Source organism: Hemibagrus wyckioides, linkage group LG03 (assembly GCF_019097595.1).
Source record: "Hemibagrus wyckioides isolate EC202008001 linkage group LG03, SWU_Hwy_1.0, whole genome shotgun sequence".
Classification (NCBI taxonomy): Eukaryota; Metazoa; Chordata; class Actinopteri; order Siluriformes; family Bagridae; genus Hemibagrus; species Hemibagrus wyckioides.
In genome coordinates this window covers 14,572,706-14,591,137 of record NC_080712.1, presented here as the reverse complement: position 1 = coordinate 14,591,137, position 18,432 = coordinate 14,572,706, and the positions used below count along the sequence as shown (strand labels likewise).

Genomic DNA, 18,432 nt, shown 5'->3' with positions numbered 1-18,432 from the left:
GCTGATATGACTGAAAACTTCAGGTAATCCTCTAGGCGTTATGTAAGGTATAATGCCTGATGGTGCCTGCTATTATTTTAGCAATAGAAGCTAGAGTGCTGCTGTAGTGAATAAATGTACTGAATATCAGTACGGCTATAGGCACTTTTACATTTATGGCATTTGGCAGGCGCCAAACTTGCTTTGACGTCTCTATCAATGAATACATCAGTTGCAGTTCACTAGAACACAGAGTAAGGATACAATCAGTCTAAAAACTCTGCTGGGAGGAAATATCCTTGCGGATAATCACTGCAACAGCACAATTGCATAATGCAGTATTCCTGTTATAGAGCAGCTCCTTAAACAAGAATTTAATAATGAGTAACTGAGATTGAGTCACAATATGGCAAAATATTTGGTTAATAATTTTTAATCTTAACAGGAGAAAAACCAAACAATTCTTAGTAGAACTGGAAATATATGCAGCGAACACAAACATGAGGAGTATACAGTATACATACTCTTTATTAAGATTATGTGTTCTATGACTGCTCTTTACAAGTTTAGTTTATCTCAAGCTGGTGCTGTGCTGACAATAATCAGCTTGTGGGTATGTGCAATAAGGAAAGTAGACACTGAAATTATTTGAAAAGAATCTGTCAAACGTTTCTGATTTATTGCATGGTAAAGAAATACTAAATAATCTGTGGTACTAAACTGTAACCTCTGGCAGTTTTTAAGTTTTTAAAACAAAGAAAGTAAATATTCAATAATATTTATGATGATGGTGATGGCTGTAGTTACAAGGAAAAGTAAAATAAATTAAAAACAATGCTTAAAATGTGTATGTTTAGAGTGTGGAAGCACATGATCAAAAAAGATCACAGTCAGCATGGTATACAATAAACATTTTCTTTATTGAGTTTATGTGTTCTGTGAGTGTTAATGGTAACACTTTACAAGTTAAAAGACTTTACTTTAAAGTCTCAAGCTGGTGCAAGTTCCTTGTGTGGAGATACAAATATCATTAAGAGCTCTTTGCAATTTACAAAAAATTAGAAATAAATGAGAATTGCCTTTAGGGTCATTGTTTTCTAGATTTTTTAGATTCTTTTTTATTAATTGACTTAAACAGTGTTCATTATTCAAAAAGTTCTCAAAAATAATCACAGTTTATTTTACTCCTAATCATATCATCAGCAAAATGTTATCACTCACTCCTGTAACATGTATTTAGGTCAATAGCACAGATGAATGGATATAAATATCCACAGTTAGTGTTAGTCCAGCCAACTGAAAAAAAGATGAAAATACAAAGTTTAGAAACACATTTAATCTGAATAAAATCAGACAGTAGATCTGAAAAGGGTATGAATATATCTGAATGAATATAGATATGTAAGTTAACAGAAAATAAATATTACCATTGTTCCTCATGACAGCACATGGGAAGCTGGGCACATTGCTCAGTGAGTACCAGTTACTGTAGAAGAACCGAGCTGTGTCAACCCACAGCCATGATCTCTAGACAATACACAATCATATGTCTTACAGACCAATAATATCAATAACACAGGACCACAAATGGCTAAATAATTTTTTTTATTTCATTTCAGATGCCAATCAGAGGCCATTGTGATATATAAGTGTATTGCCTGGAAGTTGTAAGCACCAATCCAAGCGTATGATAGACCAGCCATTTCCAGCAAATTCTGCAGGAATTTATGTTCCCCAATATTGTGTACAGATGCCAGTCGTGACTGTTCAGCTACACACTGTGCCTGTAAGGAAGAAAGAAAAGAAAAGAATGCCTATAAATGATCAGAGATTGTTCTGAGAAAACATTTCTCTTTTTCTTTGACATTTCCTTCATTAATTTATTTGCAGCAAATCTTAAAATTCCTATTTTTTATTTTACCATGTTTAATTTGATAATTCTGATATTTACCTCAGCACTGAGCCAGGACACACTTGACCTCATGAGTCGAAAGCAACGTGAATTATATTTAATCCATCCATGTGGACAGAAGCCTGACTTAACTGTGGACGATAATACACATCTCAGTTCCAATCAAATTCTATTTTCTATTGGTTTAATAGAAATTACTGCAAAAGTTCTGTTTGATCGAACATTTTAATTAACTTGTTTACCTTCAGCAGCATCTGCTTTGAGAGCTTCCTCTTTATCCTCAACTGAAAACACAAGTAATAATGTATGATTACAATGTTGTTGATGGCTCCCACATGTGTGGGATTTCGTGTGTGTGTTTTCGTACAAAAGAAAAAAAGATACTACTGTAAATAATTTAACAGCCATATAAGAATACAAATATGTACAAGACCAACCACCAAAAGCATGAAATATTGAAGACTGGCTTCACTACACTCGTTAATTGTGTGCTTATCAATTAAAACCCATTTTAAGTCTCTGGTGTAAACAGTAAACCTATTTACTAGATTTAATTATAAATATTTATTAATAGTATTAATAATAATAATAATGAGTGGTAGAAGATATTTTGCAAATCATCTTATCCAATCCTACCACCTACCCACTGATCCAATCTCTTTCACTATTCTCCAGACCATCTCGCAAGACCTCCTGCCCTTCATCATCACAGTCATCAATGGATCCTTAGCATCTGCCTAAGTACCAACTACCTTCAAGAGAGCAAGGTATATCCCCATCCTGAAGAAAGCTGCTCTGGATCCCTCAGACATCAGCAACAACAGACTGGTATTGCTTCTATCCTTTCTTTCCAAAATTCTTGAATGCATTCATTTTAATCAACTGTCCCATTATCTCTCGCAGAACAATGTCCAAGAATCAGTACTTGGTCCTCTCCTATTCTCCCACTATACTCACTCTCTTGCAAGGCTATATCCTCACATTGGTTCTCTTACCACTGCTATGCTGATGACACTCAACTTATCTTCTCCTTCCCTCCCTCAGATACCATGGCTTCTGTTTGGATCTCAGCATGTCTGGCAGACATATCATTGTGGATGAAACTCAATCCCAGCAAATCTGAACTGCTGGTCATCCCAGATGATTCATCCCCAGCCCAAGATCTTGTGATATCCCTGAAAAACTCTCTGATCCCCCCTTCGGCCACTGCTCACAGCCTTGGGGTAACCATGGACAATCAACTGTTACAATCAACTGTCCTTTTCCTCCCATGTGCATGTTGGTTTCTTCTGTTCAACAGCAGAAGGATTCGGGTATTTTTATCTGCACAGGCTGCTCATGTGTTTGTTCAGTCTCTTGTCATTTCGAGACTGGATTACTGCAACTCTCTACTTGCAGGTCTACCTTTGAATGCAATTCATCCTCTGTAAATGATCCAAAATGCAGCTGCACAATTTATTTTCAACATGCCTAAGTTCTCACACACCACCCCACTGCTGCGCTCCCTCCACTTGCCCCACTATGTCTCAGGGTACAAGGTACACATCTAGACTCTTCTCTATTCCGGCACCGAGGTGGTGGAATGAACTTCCTCTAGATGTCCGTACAGCTGAGTCACGAGACACTCAAACCAGCTTTTTTTTCTGTTTGTTCTATATATTGTAGGATGCTGTCTGGAAGTCTGTGACCTATTGAACCAATGTTTTATTATTCATTTATTCATTGACAGAGACGTCAAACCACTTATGCACATCTCTCTAGCAGAGTCTAGCATCTGCCAAATGCTAGAAATGTAAATGTAACAAAAACCAGTTTTCTCACAACATAATTGCATCGCGAGAAAATCTCATCCATTGTGAATGTTTCTGGTGTATATCATGGTTTATGTGCCTCCTTCTCAAGTGCCAGACACTTATGTGAAGGTTATAGAGTTTTGAAATTTTTAAAACAAAGAAAGTAAATGTTCAATACCTGGAATACTGACAATAATTATGATGATGAACATGGAAACAAAAAATAAATAAAAATTATTCTAAATTTTATCCAATCTTGTATTATGGTCATCCTTTGTTTATTTTCTTATGTGCAGCCAATTTATATCCTGCCTGTCTTCTAATTATTGTAGTTTCATTTATATGCTTAAAAAGTGTGGAACCACATGATTAAAAAAAGCTCAAAATCAGTGTAGTATACAGTAAACATACTCTTTATTGAGATCATGTGTTCTGTTAACTCTTTACAAGTTTAGTAAATCTCAAGCTGGTGCAGTGCTGACAGTAATCAGGTTGTGAGTATGTACAATATAGAAAATAAACACTGAAATTATTTGAAATTATTAGCATTTCCAGCTTTGCTCAATTTCCTTCCTAACTGGTTCAGGCTAAATGTCTGTTCATTTATTCTAAATATGTTTCCTTCTTTGGAAATACAAGAATCATTAAGAGCTCTTTGCAATATACAATAAATGAGAATTGCCTGTAGAATCATTCTTTACTAGATTTTTTTTATGTACTTTTAATTAACTGACAGTGTTCATTAACCAAAATGTTCTCAAAACAAATGACACTTTATTTTACTCAATCATATCAGCATCAAAATGTTGGACAATTACTCATCTATGTCCTGTAACATGTATTTAGGTCAATAGCACAGATGTATGGATATCCACTTCTACAGTTAGTGTTAGACCAGCCAACTGAAAAAGGTGAAAATACAAAGTTTAGAAACACATTTAATCTGAATTAAATCAGACAATTGATCTGAAAGAAGGGTGTGAGTATATATGAATAAAAGTGGAAATGAAAATCAATATTACCATTGTTCCTCATGCCAGCACATGGGTAGCTGGACACACTGCTTTGTGAGTACCAGTTACTGTAGTAGAACCGAGCTGTGTCAGCCCACAGCCATGATCCCTAGACAATACACAATCATATGTCTTACAGACCACTAATATCAATAACACAGAAACACAAATGATTAAATAATTTTTTATTACAATTAAGATGCCAATTAGAGGCCATTGTGATTTATAAGTGTATTACCTGGAAGTTGTAAGCACCAATCCAAGCGTATGATAGACCAGCCATTTCCAGCAAATTCTGCAGGAATTTATGTTCCCCAATATTGCGTACAGATGCCAGTCGTGACTGTTCAGCTACACACTGTGCCTATGAGACAGAAAGAAAGAAAAGAATGTCTAAAAATTTCAGAGATTGTTCTCAGAAAACATTTCCTTTTTCTTTGCCATTTCCCTCCTTGATTTATTTGTAGCAAATCTTAAAATTCCTAATCTTTATTGTGTTGTTTTTAATTTTAGAATTAAGATATTTACCTCAGCATTAAGCCAGGACAGACTTGACCTCATGAGTCGAAAGCAACGTGAATTATATTTAATCCATCCATGCGGACAGAAGCCTGACTTAACTGTGGACAATAATACACATCTCAATTCCAATCATTCTTTATTTTTACTGGTTTAATTGAATTTATGGCAAAAAAACTTTTTATGTGATTAGACATTTTAATTAACCTTTAATTAACTGTGTTAATAAAGTTACCTTCAGCAGCATCTGCTTTGAGAGCTTCCTCTTTATCCTCAACTGAAAACACAAGTGATAATGTATGATTACAATCTTGTTGATGGATCCCGCTGGACTGCAGATGTCTTTATAGAAAAAAGCACCAATATACTGACCTGCATCAACCAACTCCTCTACAGCCAGTTCAGTAGTTTCCTCTATAGGAATTAACCAAATTACCAAATAACCATATCTTATTAAAAACATTATATCAAATGTTTACATAATTATAAATAAATAAATAAATAAATAAATAAATAAATATATATATTTATATATGAAAACCAATTTATGTATTCTTTCTTTTTCAAGAATATATCAAAATCTTCCACTGCCATAGTAGTATCAATAATAATAATAATAATAATAATAATAATAATAATAATAATAATAATAATAATCAATAATAATAATAATAATAATGATAATAATAATGATAATAATGACAAAATAGTCATTCTTATTAGAGTATTTCATTACATCCCAGAGTGTTCACTGTTGGTGGTCACTAACCTGGAAGTTCCTGTTCTTGCTCAGTTCCAGTCTCAGTGGCTGCAGCTGCAAAAACATCATGAATGTCACTTTACAAATAACATTACACAAGTCACAATGATTAATAAAACATCACCACTCATCAATTAGTATTTTCTTACTGCTCACCTGTGGCAGTCCTCAGTGTAAAGGCAGCACACAGCAGCACACACACAATCCAAACCTTCATGATGATGGTGATGACTGTCACTAGATGGAAAATAAAAATAAATAAAAATTATTCTAAAACACATCTAAATTAAACAATTCCGGTTCTACATGCAGTAAGTTCCTGGTGCAGCTTATTTTCGAATGAAAACACATGTCAAAGTTAATAAGAAAGAGACAGAGAATGTACCAATTTTTTTGGTCTCAGCTTGTATCTGTCTGGCAGAAGTCAAGAGTAATCTGTTCCTTGAGATTCCCCGTGTGCCATTTATACCAATCCACACCAGGAAATGTCACTCTATGACCATGTTCCTGCTACTCTTTTATGGTTTACAGTAATTTAATTTAAAAAAACTGATCATAGATTACTGCCTCTGGTTAAAGTGTTAGATAGATAATGATAGTGATAGATTTTCTATGTTGTCGACTGTGCAACAGGATACAGTGTGATTTAATAAGCTACCAAAACACCTACACTCAGATGATAAGAACTGCTACATGCTATTAATGTGCAATAAACCTGGCCTGAAATTGGCTCAAATGTTCAAAGTTTAAATCACCTACAGGAAGCTCTAGAACTTTACAACAACAACAACAACAATGAGATTCATGTAAGCTGTATAAGATTGTTATTAATGATCTTCACTTCACTTCAACCATCTTTATGGTTCCTGTACAAAATCTGTTTACTATAAATTGTTAAACATTAAATACACAAATACATTTTACAAATAAATCAATATGAATATTTTTGTGCATTTAATAATTACTTATTTAATTGCTACATTTTTATTTCATGTACTTCCATTTGTTGAAAATTTTACATAACAGTTTACAATATGTTCAATTCTGATAGATGATTTCATTAACATTTTTGCTCGGCCAGCAGAAAAAGTTTCTAAAGAAACCAAAACAACAAGAAGTACTGAGATTTTATATAGTGAACACAGACAAGTGAAGTGATACAAATAGTGAAATTTAGCAGTGTTCGCAATAAGCAAGGTCACTTAGGGCCCCACAGAATCAGGGGGCCCCATCAAAATCCCAGAAGCCTATATGAATCAAATAAATTTAAATATAACATTTTAATCGCATACACTGTTCCATCATGAAGTTTTAACGTTATTATTCTATCTGCATGAATGCAGGCAGTCCCTATCATGGCTTAGAGTGGATCATTTAATACTGAGCATGATTGAGCAGTTCTGCTTTGCTCTGGCCAGAGTTAGAGAAAGTTACAGCTGAGTGTATAAATTAACAGTTCAAATCAAAGGAAAATATTTCCCAAGTTAATAGCAATAGCTGGTGATTCACACACAGTAACTACTATCTTGACATGAAAATAGTGATAAATAATGAGAGTGATAGATTTTATTTGTTGACTTCTATACAACAGGAAATAATGTGATTATGTAAGCTACCAAAAGACCTACTCTCAAATGATAAAAACTGCTATTAAAATACAGTAAAACTGCACTGAATTTAACTGGAGTTGAAATGTAAATCACATACAGGAAGCTGTGGCACTTTACAATAACAATAATGAGATTCCTGTTAGCTGTCTAATATTGTCATAATGATCTTCATCTATCTTTATTGTTCCAGTAACAAGTCTGTGTAGTGTACATTGTTAAACATTGATAACACAAACACATTTTCCAAATAAACATATTTATGTTTATGTGCATTGAATATTTACTTAATCTAATTGTTACATTTTATAATTCATGCACTTCCAAAGCATATAATGTGTTTAAATATTATCCGAAGTACTCTTTAATATTCAAAATTCTTATGGACAATTTTATTAAATTTATGCTGATATGACTGAAAACTTCAGGTAATCCTCTAGGCGTTATGTAAGGTATAATGCCTGATGGTGCCTGCTATTATTTTAGCAATAGAAGCTAGAGTGCTGCTGTAGTGAATAAATGTACTGAATATCAGTACGGCTATAGGCACTTTTACATTTATGGCATTTGGCAGGCGCCAAACTTGCTTTGACGTCTCTATCAATGAATACATCAGTTGCAGTTCACTAGAACACAGAGTAAGGATACAATCAGTCTAAAAACTCTGCTGGGAGGAAATATCCTTGCGGATAATCACTGCAACAGCACAATTGCATAATGCAGTATTCCTGTTATAGAGCAGCTCCTTAAACAAGAATTTAATAATGAGTAACTGAGATTGAGTCACAATATGGCAAAATATTTGGTTAATAATTTTTAATCTTAACAGGAGAAAAACCAAACAATTCTTAGTAGAACTGGAAATATATGCAGCGAACACAAACATGAGGAGTATACAGTATACATACTCTTTATTAAGATTATGTGTTCTATGACTGCTCTTTACAAGTTTAGTTTATCTCAAGCTGGTGCAGTGCTGACAGTAATCAGCTTGTGGGTATGTACAATAAGGAAAGTAGACACTGAAATTATTTGAAATGAATCTGTCAAACGTTTCTGATTTATTGCATGGTAAAGAAATACTAAATAATCTGTGGTACTAAACTGTAACCTCTGGCAGTTTTTAAATTTTTAAAATCAAAGAAAGTAAATATTCAATAATATTTATGATGATGGTGATGGCTGTAGTTACAAGGAAAAGTAAAATAAATTAAAAACAATGCTTAAAATGTGTATGTTTAGAGTGTGGAAGCACATGATTAAAAAAGATCACAGTCAGCATGGTATACAGTAAACATTTTCTTTACTGAGTTTATGTGTTCTGTGAGTGTTAATGGTAACACTTTACAAGTTAAAAGACTTTACTTTAAAGTCTCAAGCTGGTGCAAGTTCTTTGTGTGGAGATACAAATATCATTAAGAGCTCTTTGCAATTTACAAAAAATTAGAAATAAATGAGAATTGCCTTTAGGGTCATTTTTTTCTAGATTTTTTAGATTCTTTTTTATTAATTGACTTAAACAGTGTTCATTATTCAAAAAGTTCTCAAAAATAATCACAGTTTATTTTACTCCTAATCATATCATCAGCAAAATGTTATCACTCACTCCTGTAACATGTATTTAGGTCAATAGCACAGATGAATGGATATAAATATCCACAGTTAGTGTTAGTCCAGCCAACTGAAAAAAAGATGAAAATACAAAGTTTAGAAACACATTTAATCTGAATAAAATCAGACAGTAGATCTGAAAAGGGTATGAATATATCTGAATGAATGTAGATATGTAAGTTAACAGAAAATAAATATTACCATTGTTCCTCATGACAGCACATGGGTAGCTGGGCACATTGCTCAGTGAGTACCAGTTACTGTAGAAGAACCGAGCTGTGTCAACCCACAGCCATGATCCCTAGACAATACACAATCATATGTCTTACAGACCAATAATATCAATAACACAGGACCACAAATGGTTAAATAATTTTTTTTATTTCAATTCAGATGCCAATCAGAGGCCATTGTGATATACAAGTGTATTACCTGGAAGTTGTAAGCACCAATCCAAGCGTATGATAGACCAGCCATTTCCAGCAAATTCTGCAGGAATTTATGTTCCCCAATATTGTGTACAGATGCCAGTCGTGACTGTTCAGCTACCATGTTTAATTTTATAATTCTGATATTTACCTCAGCACTGAGCCAGGACACACTTGACCTCATGAGTCAAAAGCAACGTGAATTATATTTAATCCATCCATGTGACTTAACTGTGGACAATAATACACATCTCATCACACCTTATTTTCTATTGGTTTAATAGAATTTACTGCAAAAGTTCTATTTGATCAAACATTTTAATTAACTTGTTTACCTTCAGCAGCATCTGCTTTGAGAGCTTCCTCTTTATCCTCAACTGAAAACACAAGTAATAATGTATGATTACAATGTTGTTAATGGCTCCCACATCTTTAACTATATAATAACAGAATAATTGTTAAGATTAAAATTTAAAGAAATATCACATAATAGTTAATTATTAAAATGTCAGATTAAGTCATTTGAAAATAAAATTATAAGTTTTGATTATTTAATGAATTGATAACAATGTTATAGTATTTGTACTTATAGATACAACCATTATCTTTACCAGCCCCTTTTGTATTTATAGGCAAATGTCTAGATTAATTATGTACAATGTAAAATAATTTTAGACCCAAACTGTGCATTGTGTAATAGTATTTTTTCTTCTATTCCTGTGAGTTGCTGCATAGAAAGCATGCATACATACTTTAATAGTAAATTAGGAAATTTTTAGTGTACCATGTTTTAATGTGTTTTCGTACAAAAGAAAAAAAAAAGATACTACTGTAAATAATTTAACAGCCATATAAGAATACAAATATGTACAAGACCAACCACCAAAAGCATCAGATATTGAAGACTGGCTTCACTACACTCGTTAATTGTGTGCTTATCAATTAAAACCCATTTTAGGTCTCTGGTATAAACAGTAAACCTATTTACTAGATTTAATTATAAATAATTATTAATAGTATTAATAATAAAAATAAGTGGTAGAAGATATTTTGCAAATCATCTTATCCAATCCTACCACCTACCCACTGATCCAATCTCTTTCACTATTCTCCAGACCATCTCGCAAGACCTCCTGCCCTTCATCATCACAGTCATCAATGGATCCTTAGCATCTGCCTAAGTACCAACTACCTTCAAGAGAGCAAGGTATATCCCCATCCTGAAGAAAGCTGCTCTGGATCCCTCAGACATCAGCAACAACAGACTGGTATTGCTTCTATCCTTTCTTTCCAAAATTCTTGAATGCATTCCTTTTAATCAACTGTCCCATTATCTCTCGCAGAACAATGTCCAAGAATCAGTACTTGGTCCTCTCCTATTCTCCCTCTATACTCACTCTCTTGCAAGGTTATATCCTCACATTGGTTCTCTTACCACTGCTATGCTGATGACACTCAACTTATCTTCGCCTTCCCTCCCTCAGATACCATGGCTTCTGTTTGGATCTCAGCATGTCTGGCAGACATATCATTGTGGATGAAACTCAATCCCAGCAAATCCGAACTGCTGGTCATCCCAGATGATTCATCCCCAGCCCAAGATCTTGTGATATCCCTGAAAAACTCTCTGATCCCCCCTTCGGCCACTGCTCACAACCTTGGGGTAACCATGGACAATCAACTGTTACAATCAACTGTCCTTTTCCTCCCATGTGCATGTTGGTTTCTTCTGTTCAACATCAGAAGGATTCGGGTATTTTTATCTGCACAGGCTGCTCATGTGTTTGTTCAGTCTCTTGTCATTTTGAGACTGGATTACTGCAACTCTCTACTTGCAGGTCTACCTTTGAATGCAATTCATCCTCTGTAAATGATCCAAAATGCAGCTGCACAATTTATTTTCAACATGCCTAAGTTCTCACACACCACCCCACTGCTGCGCTCCCTCCACTTGCCCCACTATGTCTCAGGGTACAAGGTACACATCTAGACTCTTCTCTATTCCGGCACCGAGGTGGTGGAATGAACTTCCTTTAGATGTCCGTACAGCTGAGTCACGAGACACTCAAACCAGCTTTTTTTTCCTGTTTGTTCTATATATTGTAGGATGCTGTCTGGAAGTCTGTGACTGTTACGACCTCAAGATGGTAGGTCTAAGGGTACCAGGAGTAACATTTAAGTGGTGACACATTTAAGAGAGGGGATGGGATGATCAATACCTAATGGGATGATCAATACCACATTTGCTTCATATCTTTCTGTACACCGGCCAGAGAGTTTTTAGCTAGAATACACGCAGAGTGTAAGCGATCACGAAATTTGCTAACATAATCTAATATATTCATTTTCGGACTTGATTCAACAGCCAGCATTCTCTCTTTTAAAACTTTCAACGGACCCCTTACTTGATGTCCGAATACAAGTTCGGCTGGGCTGAACCCAATAGATTCTTGTATGGTTTCTCTCGCAGCAAATAATACCAAAGGACTCCCTCATCCCAATCCTTAGCTGTATCCAAGCAGTACTTACGAAGCATGGACTTGAACGTTTGGTGAAAACGTTCAAGCGCACCCTGACTCTCAGGATGATATGCGCTTGAAACGCGATGAGTAATGGCGAGTGAGTGTAATACCTGCTTGAAAAGCTTAGACAAAAAATTTGTCCCTTGATCACTTTGAATGATTTTAGGAAGACCGAAAGTAGAGAAGAATTTTATCAGTGCTTTAATGATAACGGGTGCTGTGATTTTCCTCAAGGGAATCGCTTCAGGAAATCTAGTGGCGACACACATGATGGTTAATAGGAATTGGTTTCCCGATTTCGTTTTTGGCAAAGGGCCCACACAATCCACAATTATGTGCAGGTGGAATCACTTGGTTCGGCTTCCCTACCAACCGACAAGTGTGACATGCGCGACAATATCTAGCTACATCCCTCTTTAATCCTGGCCAAAAGAAATGTTTCAAAATTCTGCTGTACGTTTTTGTAATTTCTAGGTGACCAGCGAACTGATGATCATGCGCAAGACATAAAACATGATTACGATAAGGAGACGGAACAACAATTTGATAGACAACATTCCACTCAAAATCCTTATCAGCATTCGTACACCATTTCCTCATCAATAAATCATTGTCAATGAAAAACGTACATTTCATGTCTTTCAACTCATCAGACGAAACAGCAGAAATGAAAGAGCGAATAAGAGATTCGTCCTCTTTCTGCGCAATAATAAGTTTCTCTCGTGACACAGGTAACTGTAACATGTCGCTCTCAGCCACATTAACAGGGCTCTCTGTAACTACTTGCTTTTCTAAAGACATCTCATTATTAACAGGTTTCTCACCAGCAAGGAGCGGAGAGAAGAATGAATTAGACAACTCAACTACATCACCAAACTTGCGCGCCTGAGCGCGAGTAACTGCGCACGCGGGGAAAACATTAGAGTGAGTGTCAGACAAATCCAAATGACAGTATAAATTTGGTTTATCAACAACCTCTAACACAGGCATTACCTTTCCTCCTGCCAGGTCATTTCCAAGGATGAAGTCAACGCCCTTCACAGGAAGTGTCGGACGCACAGCCACTCTCACAAATCCTGTACACAGATCACTCTGGAGATGTATGCAATGTAACAGCGCCTTGATGCAACTCATCTCAATGCCTTGTACAATTACACTAGAACCGCAGAAAGTGTCATCCAACAACTGCAATTTATCTGCAACAATAAAGGACTGCATAGCACCAGTGTCTCGAAGCATCTTTACCTTTATCTGATCCTCGGGACTTCCAGATAAGGAAATTAGCCCTTCCAGAATAAAAGGTCGATAGTTGTCATCGATTCTTTTATCAGCTGTGTTAACAGTAGTTTGAGTTTTTAAAAAACCTACGCTTTTCACTTGTGGGTGTTGTTTTCTTTTTAAAACTGAACAATCAGCAATGACATGACCCTTTTTGTGACAGTAAAAGCATTCGCGTTCCTCTCGAGCTGGTGTTGATTTGGAACAATTTGCTTGTGCATAAGGTGCAGATTGGGTTTTCTCTAAGCGTGTAGGTGTAAAGACGTTCTTGTGCATTAACACAAATTCGTCCGCTAGAACAGCTGCATGCGACAATGAGGATACCTTCTGTTCGTTAAGGTAAACAACAACTCGCTCTGGCAAGCAACTTTTAAAGTCCTCCAGTAACATCAGCTCCCGTAGCGAGTTAAAATCAGTCATCTTACTAGCTGTGCACCACTTATCGAATAAAAAAATCCTTTCTCCCTCGCAAATTCAACAAACGTCTGGGTAGAATTTTTCTTATGTCCTCTGAATCGCTGCCTATAAGCTTCCGGAACAAGCTCATAAGATAGGAGAATGGCAGACTTGACACTCTCATAATTCAAGCTGTCCTCTACCGACAAAGTGGAACAAACTTCCTGAGCCTTACCAAATAACTTGCATTGCAAAAGTAATGACCAAACTTCCTTGGGCCAACGGAGGGAAGTGGCTATTCGTTCAAATGCACAAAAGTAGGAGTCTACTTCAGATTCTCTGAAGTGAGGTACTAAGGCAATGTGCTTACTAATGTCAAACGTGCTCTGGGATGGATCAATGGGCGGAGAAACATCAGAGGCAAGAGCTGGGCTCGGCTGCGCGGCTGAACTGGAAGTAACCCTCAATGCCTCCAGATCTAGTTGTCGCAGTTTGACCTCTTTTTCGGCCTCAATCTCGAGTTTACGTATCTCCAACCTCATATTTAATTCAGCCTGACGTGCTTGCGCTTTCTCCTGTGCCTCATATTGCAAACGGGCTAAGTGGACTTTCAGTCGTGCGTCCCCTCTGGAACTAGAGGAAATCGGAGAGAGCGGATCAAAGAGGGGCAAGCCAGCCTTCGCCTCCGCGTCAGCATTAGCCTGACCACTCAACAAATCCTCCTCAGTCCCGTGACTGGGATTCGCTATAGCACCGTCCTCAGGGCCAACATTTTCAGCAGTCTCATCCCCAACACTTGACGAAGGAAGAATATTCTTCTAATGCAAATGCAACAATATTCTGTCCTTTATTTCTGCCTTGCGACTTTGTTTATTCACTACAATCTGATAATGGCCAGCTACCATTAATAAATCCTGCTTCCTACAAATATTCAGTTGTCCTAGTGTCGGGTTTAGAACAAAGTCCTGCAAACTGAAAGCCTCCATCACAAAGAAGAGTTAGCTAGGCACAAGATCCCTACCGCGTACACGCGCACTTTACGCACCAACGTCAATTGCCACCAACATACACAAAAATGTGTACCATTCCAGGTATCACAAAATTGATGATCCCGGACGAGCCCCCATTAAATGTTACGACCTCAAGATGGTAGGTCTAAGGGTACCAGGAGTAACATTTAAGTGGTGACACATTTAAGTGAGGTTGGTAGCAATTGACAGCCGAATCACCGTATTGCAAGGATAAAAAGAGTTTTTTTATTGTTTACGGCAGAATCAGAACAAAAAAAAAACATGAATAGATAGATCTACAATATTTATCTTCCAACCAGAAGGGAAATGAGAGGATCCACAGCGGCGCCAAATGAAAGAAAGAAATATAACAAAACAAAACTAACTCGCCACAATCCTCTAATCTATCTAGGAAAATAAAAGGGAAAAGAAAAGGTCTTCGGCGTTTCCACGCCCTATCTAAACTACTCTAACTAACCCAAACAAAACATACAGGGAGTGGCGCTTGCTCCTATACTAGTGTCTCTATACAAAATCACTTTCCTACGTGTAGCACAATCAGTTACCCGTAACTTTCTATCCTCTTTTCCCGGCGGTAGATCAGAGTGAAGCGAAGTGAGGTAGGCAAGGGAGAGAGCAAAGAAAAAACAAGAGAGAAGAGAGTGAGCGTCCACACAGGCGTCTCTTTTAAACTGACGCGGATCTCAGGGATTGGCAGTGAACGCGGTGACGTCACACAGGTTAATGATGATAGATGTCTCCGCTGACGAATGGGATTCCAAGGGGGTGGGGAACCTAAGAGGCGGTGAGAGCAGGAAGAGATAGAAAGAGAAAAGAACACCGGCACAACCTTGGGCCGTAACAGTGACCTATTGAACCAATGTTTTATTATTCATTTATTCATTGACAGAGACATCAAAGCACTTATGCACATCTCTCTAGCAGATAAAAGCATCTGCCAAATGCTAGAAATGTAAATGTAACAAAAACCAGTTTTCTGCTGTTTTTTTCTGCTGGTAACAAAAACCAGTTTTTTGCTATTATGTGCAATGAAACTGGCCAGAAATTGACTGTAGTTCAAATTTAAATCACCTACAGGAAGCTGTAGCACTTTATAACAATTATTAGATTACTGTAAGCTGTATAACACTGTCATTAATGATCTTTACTCTTTAATCTTTATTGCTCCAGTTATTGTAAATTGTTAAACATTCATTACACAAATATAATTTCCAAAAACCAATAATATATTTAAATAAACATATTTTCATACTTTCTAACTAATTATTTTGACTTAGCATCTCGTTATCTTAATTATATTAATAAAAAATACACCACAATCCACCAAATTATGCCACATTACATTTGTGTGATTCAGATTATTATTAACGATGTGCGTCTAACAAGGGGAGAAGGCTGGCCCATGTGGTCCAATCCAACAGACGAGCTACTGTTGCTCAAATTGCTGAAGAAGTTAATGCTGGTTCTGATAGAAAGGTGTCAGAATACACAGTGCATCACAGTTTGTTGCATATGGGGTTGCATAACCGCAGACCAGTCAGGGTGCCAATGCTGACCCCTGTGCACCACTGAGCATCAGCACTGGAGCACGGAGCAATGGAAGAAGGTGGCCAGGTCTGATGTGCTTCGCTTACCTGGGGAACACCTGGCACCAGGATACACTATGGGAAGAAGGCAAGCCGGCGGGGACAGTGTCATGTTCTGCTGGGAAACCTTGGGTCCTGCAATCCATGTGGATGTTACTTTGACATGTACCACCTACCCAAGCAATGTTGCAGACCATGTACTCCCTTTCATGTAAACGGTATACCCTGATGGCTGTGGCCTCCTTCAGCAGGATAATGCACTGTTTGATGAGCACAGTAACGAGTTTGAGGTGTTGACTTGGCCTCCAAATTCCCCAGATCTGAATCCAAATCGAGCATTTGTGGTATGTGCTGGACAAACAAGTCCAATCCATGGAGGCCCCAGCTCGCAACTTACAGGACTGCTAACGTCTTGGTGCCAGATACCACAGCAAACCTTCAGGGATCTATTGGAATCCATGCCTCGACGGGTCATGGCTGTTTTATCAGCTAAAGGGGGACCAACACAATATTAAGCATAATGGTCATAATGTTGTGGCTGATCAGTGTAAGTTGCATTGCATGTTTTAATGGGTTTTCATACAAGAGTAAAAAAAGATACTACTGTAATGAAGTAATTTAAAAGTCATACGAGAATAAAATATGTACCAAACTAGACCAAACCCCAAAAGACTGGCTTCACTATCCTGACACGCTCGGTAATGTGCTTATCAATTAAAACTCATTTCAGGTCTCATGTGCAAAAAGTAAACCTATTTACTAGAGAAGCGTTCGGGAGAGACCGCCCGAAGCGGGGCTCGAACCCGAATCTCTAAATTGCAATCACGGTCTCCACACGCTGGACGAACTACAACGCTGCTTTATTAACAGAACTCAAAACAAACCTAACACAGGACACTAGACAAACAAAACGTGATTAGCAATACGTAACGATAATATGGGAACCTATAAACATAACAGCGCCTGACCAAACAACAACAACAACAACAATGATTGACAACGACGGATACAAAAGGGCTGAAAACATTAGGATTAGGCTATGATGAATCACCTACCAGCACCCCCTCTGGTGGTCTGTCAGGGAACTGTTCCAGTAGCTCCTAGACAACTAGATCTACTCGGCAGATGAACTTTGAGCTTTGAAGTTGAATGAATGAACAAAGCACACTCTATAATAAATGATAACACTTTTATAACATTTTTTTGTGCTGAGATATTGCCTGTTCAGTCAGTATGAATATAACAAGTTGTTTTCTCGTTATCACAAATTAAATTTCTTGTGATCTCCACATAACAATAAACTATTTTCCCACCACATAATTTCATAGTGAGAAAATCTCACCCCTTGTGAATGTGGTTCTGGTGGTTATGGTTAATGTGCCTCCCTCTCAAGTGTCGGACACATTTGTGGAGATTGTCAGTCGTTGACAGACACAGAGCCATTTCAGCTTAAGTGAGTCCCTGATTGAAGTAAAAGCAAATGCCATCATTCATGATGCTGCATTACTGCCATTTTGCTGCCTCTGGAACAAGTTCTTATGCCAAATACACAGAAAAATTAAGTAGGGATCATGAGAAAATAGTTAATGTCGAGATCTCGAGATACTTAAGTCATAATAAACAATAAAATAAAATATAATAAAATAATGTATAACTTCTTAGGAATTCCATATGAATTAATATCTATTTGTTTTTCAGAAAAATGTGTGAAAGAGGTTTATTTAAGAGAATGGGATGTGCACTGCATATGCTTGGCCACGGATTAGAGTAAGTAAATTTGCTGGGACATCCTCTCCTGGGAGAAAAAAAGGACTTTAATAACAATTTGTAAACAGCCCTTCTTACTGTAGATTGATAAATTTCAGATGGTTTGAAGGTGGCTTCAAAGCTCTGCCCAGAATAATAAGTAGCATGGTCATGGCTGAAGGTTCTGCTTTATTAGAAGCACTCAAACTTCTTGATTAACTAATCTTGTGGATCTCAATAGGAATACCTGG

The 18,432-nt window shown here is 36.9% G+C and overlaps 2 protein-coding genes and 1 long non-coding RNA gene across 3 annotated transcripts; all 3 read right to left on the bottom strand.

Moving 5' to 3' along the window:
- Positions 1 to 1,192: 1,192 nt before the first annotated feature.
- LOC131349335 (ladderlectin-like) lies at positions 1,193 to 2,571 on the bottom strand. Its single transcript, XM_058384940.1, has 6 exons — positions 2,535 to 2,571; positions 2,134 to 2,175; positions 1,931 to 2,022; positions 1,638 to 1,763; positions 1,407 to 1,506; positions 1,193 to 1,275 (listed from the first exon to the last, which is right to left on the bottom strand). The coding sequence occupies exons 1-6, from the start codon at positions 2,569 to 2,571 to the stop codon at positions 1,193 to 1,195; spliced, it is 480 nt and encodes a 159-aa protein (XP_058240923.1).
- A 1,521-nt stretch (positions 2,572 to 4,092) lies between these two features.
- On the bottom strand, positions 4,093 to 6,399 carry LOC131351264 (galactose-specific lectin nattectin-like). Its single transcript, XM_058386612.1, has 9 exons — positions 6,362 to 6,399; positions 6,133 to 6,213; positions 5,986 to 6,030; positions 5,589 to 5,630; positions 5,452 to 5,493; positions 5,226 to 5,317; positions 4,936 to 5,061; positions 4,707 to 4,806; positions 4,093 to 4,586 (listed from the first exon to the last, which is right to left on the bottom strand). Exons 2-9 carry the CDS (start codon positions 6,191 to 6,193, stop codon positions 4,507 to 4,509), a joined length of 588 nt encoding a protein of 195 aa, XP_058242595.1. The 5' UTR covers positions 6,194 to 6,213; positions 6,362 to 6,399; the 3' UTR covers positions 4,093 to 4,506.
- A 2,714-nt stretch (positions 6,400 to 9,113) lies between these two features.
- On the bottom strand, positions 9,114 to 10,095 carry LOC131351030 (uncharacterized). Its single transcript, XR_009204329.1, has 3 exons — positions 9,958 to 10,095; positions 9,396 to 9,853; positions 9,114 to 9,264 (listed from the first exon to the last, which is right to left on the bottom strand). It is a non-coding gene; the product is annotated as an uncharacterized LOC131351030 (long non-coding RNA).
- Between the last annotated feature and the right edge of the window lie 8,337 nt (positions 10,096 to 18,432).